The sequence below is a fragment of the Lingula anatina genome, chromosome 10 (genome assembly GCF_051362555.1).
Source record: "Lingula anatina isolate TDL-2025a chromosome 10, LinAna3.0, whole genome shotgun sequence".
Lineage (NCBI taxonomy): Eukaryota > Metazoa > Brachiopoda > Lingulata > Lingulida > Lingulidae > Lingula > Lingula anatina.
The window spans coordinates 4597685-4610749 of NC_141776.1; the positions used below are offsets into that span (position 1 = coordinate 4597685).

Here is a 13065-nt window from a genome sequence, read left to right on the forward strand (position 1 = left end):
GATTCCATTAGAGTACATTTTAAGACGTAAGTAGCACTTATATGGGCAACAGTGCTCTTTGCACAAGGGATATTGAAGGAATTGCTTGCGAATATCAATCGACGTTTTTTTTCATGAAATTATTATCGGTAACAGATATGAACTTGGTTTTTCTTCCTTTCCTTCATCTTTTGAAAATATCATTTTTATTACTCAAAGTTCTTAATACCGTGAAGTTTGAAGTGGGAAAACTTAACACCTGGTTTTCAGCTATCTCATATTAGCTCTATTTTTTTTTTTTTTTTTTTTTTTTTTTGCACACGAAGCACTCAGGTAAACAAACTTTGACGTAACAGTGTCCTGAATTAAACACGAGCATGTATCAAAAATAGCAGTGTTAAAAGAATATATACATATGATTGCATATCATGTATATCCAATTACGCGTGATGTCGTATTCTTAAACAGCAAACATCCTGTCATTTACGTTAGAATCCCTGGATGTGAATACGTGTATAAGAACATGTAACGCTGTGAATTTCGAATACCATGCATTAAAGAACCAACATTCTGTCTCACAAAACTAAGATTAAAGGTGTTTGGGGATCTTAAAGTGTATTAGTGAAGGACAAACTAACGCGTTTCTGGGAAGTTTACTTTTAATGCAACTGAGAATAGGTATGACCTGTGCAGCATAGGACCTGTGCATGGGGACAGCATAGGAATGAATAAGACAAGATCGTTGTCATATCTTCAATTTCAACCTTTTTATTTTTATCAAGGCAAGAGCATGAGTTTGGTGGTATTTGGATATCTCTGCTGTGCAAATCATTACTTTCCATTCTAACGGCCGAAATGTGAGACGACGAACGTTGACGTCACAGTAACGTTCGTGTTCATATGGCAGCCAAATGGGGTCACGTTAATATCTAGACTCACCATCGCATAGGCTAAGAAGGGTGTATGTTGTTAAGTTAATGGCCTACGTGCGCCTCCGTTATTTGCAAGTGGTATATAAAGTAAAACCAAGTTAGTAATAACGAAACAACTTATTGAATGCAAGATAACTTCCTCAAGAGTAAACGAGTTGAAAATTGTCCTAACACTAGACAAGGATGGAATATAACATTTAAAATTTGATTTGATTTTTTATTTCACAGTCAATATGTATTTTTTCCATCACGTTTAAAACAAATGCAAACTGGATTTTGAGCATAACGCTTTGGAGTTGATATTCTATTCTACCTCAAAAGGAGATACTGAACAGTGAAAAGACAAGATAGAATGGGATATTTTTGTGATCACGCATGTCGAGACGGTGATTAAAGGATAAACAGTTGCAAACCCATCCTCGTAGCCATATAACAAAACAATTGTATATAAATTGTATATTTAAATTGTAAAATGTGTACATTACATTACAATGTGTACCGGGGTACATCAAATTACATTAAATATATATTAAAAAAAACATAAGTTTGCAAATATATAGATATGCCACTAAAGGTCTTAAAACCAACTCCTTAAAGAAACGACCTATCGAAATGTCCTACGCAAAAAAAGGATTATAAATGAATCATCACCATTGGAATATCTAGATTTGTCTGTGAATTCAAGTGTTCAACGGTAAAGTAAGTCGAAATATATCCACAGCATGCGATACGTCAGTTGCCATAGAGAGTGATCAGAAATAAGCTACCAAATTTGCAACTTTACTCCTGTCTACAGATTTAGGTAACAGACTGGGCGATGGGAAGTCCCGGCTATGGTACCCGTATCAACAAAGGATACGAGGCAAGTAAGTAGGCCGTACAGGTTTGGTACCTCATAACGCATTGCACAGTGCGACCGATGTTCGGAATGTACACCCACGAGGCCATGGCGTTGATTACACTCCAGTCAACATTGTCACCAATAGCAACGATACATATGATAATTCCTGAAGTTGGGAAAAACAAGTGTTTATAGTATATACATACGGGAAAACGTGCAGAATAAAATCAAGTAAAGTACATAAATTACTGGCCACCCGGCTTCCTCGAATTTTTTAATGGCTTAATGTTAACCGACAGCATTCGTTTTAGCCAATAGACACTCTGCCTTTGGAGTAGCGGTAGTACGCACCTTTCTTTTTCAAAAGCGTGGCCAAGGGTCTTGGGTCATCCCCATAAGTATAGTACCCATCAGTCATTATCCAGACTAGGCGATTGCCAGAGATGTCACCAAGTTGAATATAACAATGTACCAAGGCATGGTATATATTCGTCAGACCACCTGTTAATGAAGTGAAACTGTTTCAATCTTTCTGCCTCGATTTTTAGGAACAATTAATATTGAATTTTGTCGCTCACACTTAATTCCCTCCCCAAATATGAAAAAGGTCGAACTAGAAACGATGATCAATTTTTTTCTATCTAAAGAAAAAAATTGCAGAAACCACGACTGCCATCTTGGATTCTGTGCGTGTCTATGGTTACATACATCCAAGTAAACATTTGCCATTTCCACATCATGGCAATTTTGTCCAGCAGTCTTTGGTCTTACAAATAATGTACAAGTTAGGTCTGTGTGAAAAAGGGCCACTAAATCCCTTAAATAAAGCCCCTTTTCCAGATATGCCGCTCACCCATGAACGCGCATCTGTGTGTAACTGCATGTGCACTTGCGTCCATATGAGTGCGTGCATATTATGACCTACAACGATATTTGCACAATAGTGGGGCCTACCTTCTTTCGGCACAGCAGCAATAGCTGCATCATTGGCAGGGTAGTTATCATAGTAACCCAGGGGGAAGATGAGCCTTGCCCTGGTAGAGAAGCGTACCAGAGCAATCCTATGTTTTCCAGGGGCTATGCTATTCGGAGCAGGGGTGTTGTTGATGATTGCAAGGATATTCTGAAGCAAGACTTATTTAAAGATAAATCAAATGTTTTGCTTTGCGTTGCACAAATGTGTAAAAAAAAAAAGAAAAAAAAACACGTATAGGTATCGTTGTTTTTGTACGGTCTATATATCTAGCAATCAATATATCTATATATCTATCTATCTAACATGGTTATTCAAAACAGATTTGTTTTCTTATTTAATGTTAGTAATTATAATTATAAAGATACAGAAATATGTGCTCTCAAATTCCCCAGCAAGCTACAAGCTAAATTGTTTATTATAGTGGAGCCAGTTTATCCTACCCTGGTCGATGACTTGGAGCAAGACCATTCAGAGCTGCTTATGCTGTCGCTGCTGTCCAAAGCAAACACCACATTCCAGTAAGGAGGAGCACCGCCCATCAGAGCTTGAATAACTTGGTGAGGTGTGAGAGCCTCAGAGCCCAGCTCATTGAAGGCGATTCCAACAGCAACCAGCAGAACCAGCGCGGCTAACTTCATCTTTGACGACGGCAGGAACTTGGTGGACGTGATGACGATAGAGGAGAAGCTACCTCGAATTTTTGGCAGAGAGACAGACGTACAAACAAATACTTATAAGAAAAAAAAGCAACCTGCACTCACTCACACAGGTTGCATTCATTATAATTTATTTCCGTCTATGGGTCAACCAATCGGCTTACCCCACTCTGAATGTTATTTTCACACATTCCTTTTTTTAGTGCAAATACGTGATTCCATGGCTTACTAAAACCTTGATAACGACATTGAAGCGGGGAATACAAGATAATTATTACGTATTCCTTTATAACTTAGGCATGTTGCTGAAGTAAACATCTCTTCTATTGACACCTGCTCCATAGATACATGGAAAGTAAAGAAAGTATGCTATTTGAATTGCAGTTGAATTCTTTACTTTTAAAGGTATTACAGAGACAGATTACTTACGATAACTTACTCAAATTACCTACACAGACTATTCAGAATTGCGTGATACGATACATGCACGATTCCTTTTGCAATGTAAACTGATTCAATTGAAATACATTTGAGACGTTCGTGGAAGAAAAATACGGGTAATGACGCTCTTTACAGGAAGGTAATGGACGGGACAACTTGTAAACGTTAACACAAAATTTAAAAACCGTTTTAATCACACACATTCGACACATTCTAAATAAAAGGACGCTTAAATCTTAAATCTTTCATTAAAATATCACTGGTAATTAAAGGCAAATAAATAAACTCTAATATTGGACAATCACGTAGATCCGGTGGACGTTTTTGCAGATACTCCGACGTTTCGACCTTTATCAAAAGGACACCATCATGGAACTGTCACTGCAGGGGACACGTCTGGTGGTATGGCAGCCGCCACGTGACAGTCGGCACGGAATCGCCTTGTGTGGAACCGGGCCCTGGCGGCGATTCGTTGCCGACTGTCACGTGACGACTGCAATAAAGCACTGACAGATATGCTCACAAATAAAATAAAACACAAAGTTTTGATCATGCTTGTGAATTAATTTTATGAAAGGAACTCGCTTTTTATATCGTGAAGTTAAAATTCATAAATTACAATACAGGTTTTCCATAGCATACAATTAAACGAATAACGACATTACCACTGAAGGTAAACCCCAACTTAAAATTTCGGATAATAAAAGAAATTCACTGGTAGTTTGAGTACAGTTATAATATATTTAAAACCGAAAACCAGGTTTAAGCTATCGCATTGTTTTATTCAAATCGCTCGATGTGTGCTGATGTATAGTAAATTACATTAGGGATAGAAAGAAGTTATACATGTGCAAATTTCTTGATTTATTGCTTATGGTCTCAAATTGAAAAGTAACAGAAATTGAACTTTTTTTTCTATGTTTAACTCTGAAAACATAAATTTGTCAGTAAAGTCATAATTAATAAATTCACAGCTTGTGATACTCATTTCCAAATATCGTAGGAATTAACGGAAACAAACTTAGCGCATTTGCAGCTGGACTCCTGTCTGCATATTTAAGGAACAGCCCTTGTAACGGGAAATGCTGTTTGATTCACCCGTGGCAGTGTAGGATAATATATCAATGACGCACGATAATAGGCCGCACAGGTGTGGTACCTCATAACGCATTTCACCCAACGACGGGTGCCCGGGATATACACCCAAGAGGCAATGTCGTTGATCACAGTCCAGTTGACATTGTCACCAATAGCCACGACGCAAATGATTATTCCTGAAATAATGACGAAGACGTGTATTCATGCAGCAGAAAAAATAATAAAGAACAAAATGCATTCAGAATAATGATAAAAATAAAGGCCCTTGTCCCAGTTTTCCCGATCTTAAATGTTTATAATGACAGCATTTGTTTAAGGTAGACAGCCTATATCCTTGATTTCTAGTTTTAAAATTACCTTTCCTTTTCATAACATTTGCCCTGGGCCTCGGGTCACCCCCATAATTATAGCGTCCGTCAGTCATTATCCAGACTAGGCGTTTTCCAGAGGTACCGAGCTGAATACTACACAACGCCAAAGCATGATTTATATTCGTCAGACCACCTGTAAATAATGTGAACTTGTTTTTACTGTGTCTAAAAGACAGCCAAGTATAAAGATTGGATATAATCTCCTCAATGATTCTGCACAATTATTTGATAAATTGATAAAGAAGTCGAATTTTACATAACACTGTTTGTGTTTCAGTCTGTGTGCGTGTGCCTGATATACCTGTACACATTTATGTGTGAGATAATACACTGTCACCCTCTCGCGATATATGCCATGACACCTCTCGCGTATCGCGTCAGCAAGAGGTGTTCATGGTATATATCGCGAGAGGGTGACAGTGTTTTATTTGACATGCATACCGAGAAAAAAAAACAGTCATTTCATCTTAAAACACCCCTAAAGTGACCCTTTATCACGCTCTAGAGATGTTATACGAAAAAAATTCGTCCACGTGCGCTAGTCATCTCCCGCCAAATTCTTACGTAATGTCTGACCAATTTGGTCAATTTTTGCTAAATACTTGTCGTGGACGTTCAACTGGCCTGAAAGGTACTTAATCAACTGTCGACACTGACCATGCGAGTCTCAGCTGAGCCACACCTAGCTGGAACTGCTGCGGAAAAAGGTCCCGAGGCAAAACCTCTACTTTTTAGTGACATTTGTGATAAAAAAGCAGCGTCGGACCGGAATATAGTCAAACTAATTCTTCACAAGTGCAAAAGAGAAAGAAATTTATTTTTTGGTGATATTTCTGACAACGAGGCAATTCAGAATATAGTCAAAATCGATGGATGTTTATTACAAGTTCACGGGAGTAATAATTCTTGTTTTTTATTGTTATTTCTGACGACGAGGCGGTTACGGAATATAGTCAAAATCAAACGGATGTTTATTTCAAGTCCACAGGAGTAATAATTCTACGTTTCGGTGACATTTTTTACTACGAGGCGGTTTCGGAATATACATGTGCTGGTTTTCAGAGTATTCTTGTGCTACATGTAATTGCAAGTTCAAAAACATTTGATTTTTACCGATATATCTGATACAGAGGAAGAATGCACAGTTTGAAAACAAAAGGTAATTAACACAACCCTCGTTAAAAAGTTTAAGATTTACAAATACTTTGAATACACGTGTGGCTTAAATTTAAACTAATTCCCGTTTTCAAACCATACCCATATGATATGTAATAAAATGATAAATAATAATTGTTAAACGTGAAAAGTTTATGCTAATTTTTTTTAAGAGTGTGAGAGATTTTTAATTTGTCTACTGGTAGGAATATAACGTAAGCAACGTCACTATTCTCTTGATGCCAAGAAGGTCACATGATCACTCTGTCTTTGGCTTTCAGCATTTAAGAGACCTCGACTGATTTAACCAAGATGTAGTCGTGAAATTCTAGACTAAATCGAGGTTAAATCCGAGTTTTCCGAGAGACGCTAAGCAGAAATGTCGAGACATTTTTGGTAGCGGCTCGAGGTTGCCCTTGATCTTCACTGAAGCTTGGCTAATTGGCCAGGCTTCAGTGAGCATCATATCGCCACGGTCATATAACATCCCTATTATGTGGGTGCCAGTCTTATCTAACATAGGCGTGCCTGAGCGAATGTGTGTGTGTGTGTGTGTGTGCGTGTGTGTGTGTTTGTGACAAGTTCACAGTATATTAAATATTATGAGGTAAATTTTGTTTTGAATGCTTTGACCTTACCCGACCCTTTCGGCACGGCGGCAATAGCCGCAGCATTCTGTGGGTAGAACGGGTGAGTCCCCAGGGCGAAGATGAACTGTGCCCAGGTAGAGAAGCGTACCAGACCGATCCTATGTTTCCAAGGTGCTATACTATTCGGGCCAGGAGTGTTGTCGATGATGGTAAGGATGTTCTGAAACACATTTTATATGAAGGTAAATCAAATCGTTTGCTATGTGTACGTACAAGTTGCACGAATGTCTAAAAAGAAACATTAGTAAATCTGGGCTATAATAAGCAAACGCTTTTAGCAGCTTTTCCAAGCGGATGCTTGCCAGGAAAACCCATTTCAGTGAACATGCTCACATATCTCATTATTGTGCATGCATAGTTATACATTTCACATTGCTACAAAAACTAGATTTGTTTCATTATATATTTGGTGTTAGTGATAGCAGTTGAAAGGAAGAAAAGGCAAAAATAAACTAATTTCTTAATAAAATCGCAGCCAGTGTATCTTACAATGGTCGAAGATTTGGAGCACGTCCACTCAGAGTTACTTATGCTGCCGCTGCTGTCTAAAGCAAACATCACTTTCCAGTAGGGAGGAGCACCGCCCATAAGAGCTTGTATGACTTGGTGAGGTGTGAGAGCCTCTGAGCCCAGATCATTGAAGGCGATTCCAACAACAACCAGAAATACCAGCGCAGCTAACTTCATCTTCAGTGACGGCAGGAACTTGGTGGACGTGCAGATGGTAGAACAGAGCTCACTCGGTTCTTTAACAGAAAGACGGAAATCCAAACAGATATTTATACAGAACACTAACTTGCACTTACTGGGACAAATTGCAGTCACAATGATTTATTTCCATGTATGGGCCAATCACTCTGAGTGTTATTTTCAAACGCAACTTATTTCCGCAAAAGTACGTGTTTTTATGACCCACTTTAACTTTGAAGACCACGTGATAGCAGTTTGTACACGGCAATGATCAGGTACTCCTAAGACATTGATCATTTGTCGAGGTAAACATTGTCTTTTTAACATTTTTTATTACACAGATTCGTGGAAAGAATGCGAATATGAATTGCATTTGGGTACTTTGCTTTAAAAGGTATTGCATAATCAGAAGATTATTAACTATTGCGTGAAACGAGAACCTGGTGGAGTGTTTGCTCTCGAATTAAAAAGCATTTAGACGTTAATACTTGGAAGCAAACATAAATAAGTGAGCAATGATATTCCCTGAATAAAGAAAGCATGGAGGAAGGAAGGGGCGCCTTGTGCACAAAAAAAAAAAAAATAAATAAATAAATAAATGTCTCCAACACGCAAATTAAAAAAAGTAGACGTTTTTTAAAACTTTCATGAAAATATTACTGGCAACAGTGACGTACTCGGTTTTTGATATTTATTATTATTATTATTATTATTATCATTATTATTTTTATTAATGATATTATTACATTTATTATTATTATTATTATTATTATTATTATTATTATTATTATTACACAAAGACTGTGAAGTTGGAAAAATGAAGCCTTCTTCGGCCATCTTTTTGCTCTCTCCATCATTTTTAGTTTGCACACGAAGCACGAAGGTAAGCACACGTGCTGTGACAGTGTTTTGAATAAAACATAAACATGTATCACAAAAAAGCTGGTAGAAAGAATATATACATATAATTGCATACATATACAATAAATTATTATGTCGTTTTCCCAAGCAGTAAACAACCACCGACATCCCTTTATATCTTTCACAAGCCCTGGATGTGCATATGAAAACATGTGAACTTCTAATACTAAATCATTGCCTGAGTTTTCCGTCCACAAGTAATGCAATAGAGTAATGATCATTTTTTGTAAAAATATTATGCAAATAGTAAATAATTGTGCTAGGTGAAGGGTTACGCGTTATGTTAAATTCCATTGAGAAATGCTATGCTCCAAAAGGGTTTGAACATGTATAAGAATGAAAGCCACAAGGTCGTTCTCATATCATAAATGTTGGCCTATGACCTTTATCAAGTCAAGAAGAGGAATTTGATGGTATGATGGTACTTGTATATATTTACATCGCAAAACATTCAAACAAATAAGTACTGGAAAACTCTTTAATTGGTAAACTGAACTTCTTACAAGTTTAAGGTATAATCCAGTGATCTATGACAAGGACTAAAATGGTGTATGAAAAAAAGAATGAATTATTATTATTATTATTATTATTATTAGTGATGTGGCGTTTTAATTCTCCTGAGAAATCCCTACATATCCATGGTCGCGGTTTTTAATTTTGCAGACATATCTTTATCTCATTCATATCTTTCATTCAACATTTTAAGATCTCTGCACTCATTTTGCACACGCTGTACTCAGGTAAACACAAGTTGAAGAAAGGGTATCCTGAATTAAACAAGATTTGACACTGCCATTTTCCTAAAGAGTGCATGGACTGTCACGTAGATCTGCTGGGTGAAATGCAGGAACTCCGACGTTTCTTCCTTTATTACGAGGACATTCTCAGGAAACTGTCACTATTTGTACGTAGTATACAGTCGACATTGCCGTCGTTACTTGGCATTGAACACGAAATCTCAATGTGTGGGACCGGTGTAAAGTGACAGAGAATCCCCCATGATATAGAGTACGTTTCCCATTCATTTGTATAAGTAATCCTCGCCCTAGATATTGACCTACTTAGGTCAGACAAACCCTAAACAATATAACTATATGGAGGGCGGACTTTCTACTACACGGAAACTTAGCTTCGTTACACCGGGCCCTGGAGGTGATTCCGTAACGATTGTCACGTGACGACTGTAATAAAGCGACAATATAAACGTTCCGAATAAAACAAAACGCATATCTTTGATCATGGTCATAATTTGATTTAGTAGAGAAACCTGCCTTTGGTATCGTGAAATGAACATTAATAAATTAAGATCGGCATTTTTCAAAGCATATAGAAAGCTGTTGAATGGTTTTAATTATAAAACATGCTTCAATGAAACAAATCGTGATATTTACCACTGGAGGAAAACCCACACTTTAAATGTCGGATAATAGGTGAAGTTTACAGGTAGCTTAAGTACAGAAATAGCATATTTAAGACCGAACCCCAAATGTAAGCTATTAGAATGTTTTATTCAAATTGCTGGATGTGTGCTGGTGCACACTAAATTACTGGAACATTGGAACATAAGTAAATCGCACAGGTGCAACTGTCTAGATGTATTGCTTATTGTTTCACATTGAAAATCAAAAGGAATTGAACAGTTGAAATGTGTACACTTAACACTGAATACACAAATTCACCAGTAAATTAATAATTTATACATTCACAGCTTTTGATACTCAGTTCCAAATATAGTACGAATTAACGGAAATACAATTAGCACATCTCCTGTCTGCATATTTAGGGAACAGCCTGTGCGACGGGAAGTACTGGCTGTTGCACCGGTGACAGTATAGGTTATATCAGTGAGGCAAGATAATAAACCGTTCAGGTGCGGTAGCTCATAACACATTTCACAGTACGACGGAGCCTCGGGATATACACCCAAGAGGCAATGCTGCTGATCACAGTCCAGTTGACATTGTCGCCAACAGCAACGACGCAAATGATTATTCCTGAAATAATAACAAAGACGCGTATTTATACAGTAGAAAAAAGAATAAAGAACAAAATGTCTTCAGAATAATGATAAAAATAAAGACCCTTGTCCCAACTTCCCCGATCTTAAATGATTATAATGACAGCTTTTGTTTAAGGTAGACAGCATATATCCTTGATGTCTAGTCTTAGTACATACCATTCTTTTTCATAGTATCTGCCCTGGGCTTCGGGTCACCCCCATAATTAAAGCGTCCATCAGTCATTATCCAGACTAGGCGTTTTCCAGAGGTACCAAGCTGAATACTACACAACGCCAAAGCATGATTTATATTCGTCAGACCACCTGTAAATAATGTGAACCCGTTTTCACCTTTCAATTAAATATGTTTAAAACACATGCGGTTTAGTGCCACGCAGCACGTACAGCAAAGTAAAAGGGTTGGATATAAATGAAAGTAAACAATCTCCTCAGTGATTCTACACGATATTTTGATAAATTGATAAAGAGGTCGAAATTTACATAACACTGAGTTTTTCAGTCTGTGTGCGTTTGCCTGACATACCCGTTCATGTTTATATATCTGAAAGCACGCGCTTGGGTGCCAGACTTTTCTATCATAGGTGCACCTGAGCAAGTATGTGTGTGTGTGTGTGTGTGTGTGTGTGTGTGTGTGTAACAAGTTCACAGTATAGTAAATATTACGAGCTAAATTTTGCTTTCAATGCATTGACCTTACCCGGCCCTTTCGGCACGGCGGCAATAGCTGCATCATTCTGTGGGTAGAACGGGTGAGTCCCCAGGGCGAAGATGACATATGCCCAGGTAGAGAAGCGTACAAGACCAATCTTATGTTTCCAAGGTGCAATACTATTCAGGCCAGGAGTGTTGTTGATGATGGCAAGGATGTTCTGGAACACGATTTATATGAAGGTAAATCAAATCGTTTGCTATGTGTTGCATGAGTGTCTAAAAAGAAACATTAGTGAATCAGGGCTATAATAAGCAAAAGCTTTTAGTAGCTTTCCCAAACGGATGCTTGCCAGGAAAACCCATTTCAGTGAGCTTATTCACATATCTTATCATTGAGCACGCATACTCAACATTGCTATAAAACCTAGGTTTGTTTAATAAAATATTTGGTGTCATTGATGGCAGTTGAAAGGGAGTAGTGGGGAAGAAAATATAAGCCAAAAATAAACTAAATTCTTAATAAAATACGGAGCCAGTGTATCTTACCCTGGTCGAAGATATGGAGCACGACCACTCAGAGTAACTTATGGCGCCGCTGCTGTCTAAAGCAAACATCATTTTCCAGTAGGGAGGAGCGCCGCCCATCAGAGCTTGGATGACTTGGTGAGGTGTGACAGCCTCGGAGCCTAAACCAGTGAAGGCGATTCCAACAGCAACCAGCAGCATCAGCGCAGCTAACTTCATTTTCAGTGACGGCAGGGACTTGGTCCACGTGGAGGTGAAAGAAGAGAGTTAACTCGGTTCTTTAACAGAAAGAAGCAAATCCAAACAGACATTTATACAGAACACTAACTTGCACTTACTGAGACAAATTGCAGTCACAATGATTTATTTCTGTGTATGGGCCAATCACTCTGAGTGTTATTTTCACACGTAAATTATTTCCGCAAAAATTCGTTGATTCCATGACCTACTTTAACTTTGAGAACCACATGACAGCAGTTTGTACACGACAATGACCAGGTACTCCTAGGACATTGATAATTTTTCGAGGAAAACAATGCCCTTTTCTACACTTGTCCCATCGATTCGTGGAAAATATGTGAATTTGAATTGCAATTGGGTACTTTACTTTAAGAGGTATTGCATAATCAGAAGATTATTTAGTATTGCGTGAAACGAGAGCCTGGTGCAATGGTGTTTGCTCTCAAATAAAAAAAGACATTTAGACGTTAATACTTGGAAGGATTCATAAATAAGTGAACAGTGATATTCTCTGAATAAAGGAAGAACAAAATAAAAACGTCTTCAACACGCAAATTAGAAGAAGTAAACTTTCATGAAAATATTACTGGCAACAGTGACGTACTCGGTTTTTGATATTTATTATTATTATTATTATTATTATAATTATTATTATTATTATTAATTTTATAATTGTACAAAGACACAAAGACACCCAATACAGTGAAGTTGGAAAAAGGAAGCCTTCTTCGGCCATCTTTAAGCTCTCTCCATCACATTTAGTTTGCACACGAAGCACAAAGGTAAGCACACGTTGTTACAACAGTGTTTTGAATAAAACATAAACAAGTATGAGAAAATAGCTTGTGTTGAGGGAATTAATACATATAATTGCATATATATGTACAATAAATTATTATGTCGTTTTCTCAAACAGTAA

At 37.5% G+C, this 13065-nt stretch overlaps 3 protein-coding genes across 3 annotated transcripts; all 3 read right to left on the bottom strand.

The window, feature by feature from the left end:
- Positions 1–721: 721 nt before the first annotated feature.
- LOC106155930 (sushi, von Willebrand factor type A, EGF and pentraxin domain-containing protein 1-like) lies at positions 722–4089 on the bottom strand. The gene is made up of 4 exons (XM_013530972.2): positions 3169–4089; positions 2707–2875; positions 2104–2253; positions 722–1918 (listed from the first exon to the last, which is right to left on the bottom strand). Exons 1-4 carry the CDS (start codon positions 3364–3366, stop codon positions 1743–1745), a joined length of 693 nt encoding a protein of 230 aa, XP_013386426.2. The 5' UTR covers positions 3367–4089; the 3' UTR covers positions 722–1742.
- Positions 4090–4396: 307 nt separating this feature from the next.
- On the bottom strand, positions 4397–7876 carry LOC106155928 (uncharacterized). The gene is made up of 4 exons (XM_086997949.1): positions 7589–7876; positions 7088–7259; positions 5281–5427; positions 4397–5099 (listed from the first exon to the last, which is right to left on the bottom strand). The coding sequence occupies exons 1-4, from the start codon at positions 7784–7786 to the stop codon at positions 4882–4884; spliced, it is 735 nt and encodes a 244-aa protein (XP_086854075.1). The 5' UTR covers positions 7787–7876; the 3' UTR covers positions 4397–4881.
- A 2323-nt stretch (positions 7877–10199) lies between these two features.
- LOC106155931 (uncharacterized) lies at positions 10200–12705 on the bottom strand. Its single transcript, XM_086998279.1, has 4 exons — positions 11928–12705; positions 11428–11599; positions 10887–11033; positions 10200–10704 (listed from the first exon to the last, which is right to left on the bottom strand). The coding sequence occupies exons 1-4, from the start codon at positions 12123–12125 to the stop codon at positions 10577–10579; spliced, it is 645 nt and encodes a 214-aa protein (XP_086854405.1). The 5' UTR covers positions 12126–12705; the 3' UTR covers positions 10200–10576.
- Between the last annotated feature and the right edge of the window lie 360 nt (positions 12706–13065).

Coding starts and splice junctions, on each gene's coding strand:
- LOC106155930 (XM_013530972.2), bottom strand. CDS start 3,366: ATGAAGTTAGCCGCGCTGGTTCTGCTGGTTGCTGTTGGAATCGCCTTC. Junction 2,876..3,168: donor GCTCCAAGTCATCGACCAGG/GTAGGATAAACT, acceptor GTCTTGCTTCAG/AATATCCTTGCAATCATCAA. Junction 1,919..2,103: donor CACGCTTTTGAAAAAGAAAG/GTGCGTACTACC, acceptor TCCCAACTTCAG/GAATTATCATATGTATCGTT.
- LOC106155928 (XM_086997949.1), bottom strand. CDS start 7,786: ATGAAGTTAGCTGCGCTGGTATTTCTGGTTGTTGTTGGAATCGCCTTC. Junction 5,428..7,087: donor CGCCGTGCCGAAAGGGTCGG/GTAAGGTCAAAG, acceptor CATTATTTACAG/GTGGTCTGACGAATATAAAT. Junction 5,100..5,280: donor AAATGTTATGAAAAGGAAAG/GTAATTTTAAAA, acceptor TCATTATTTCAG/GAATAATCATTTGCGTCGTG.
- LOC106155931 (XM_086998279.1), bottom strand. CDS start 12,125: ATGAAGTTAGCTGCGCTGATGCTGCTGGTTGCTGTTGGAATCGCCTTC. Junction 11,034..11,427: donor CGCCGTGCCGAAAGGGCCGG/GTAAGGTCAATG, acceptor CATTATTTACAG/GTGGTCTGACGAATATAAAT. Junction 10,705..10,886: donor AGATACTATGAAAAAGAATG/GTATGTACTAAG, acceptor TTATTATTTCAG/GAATAATCATTTGCGTCGTT.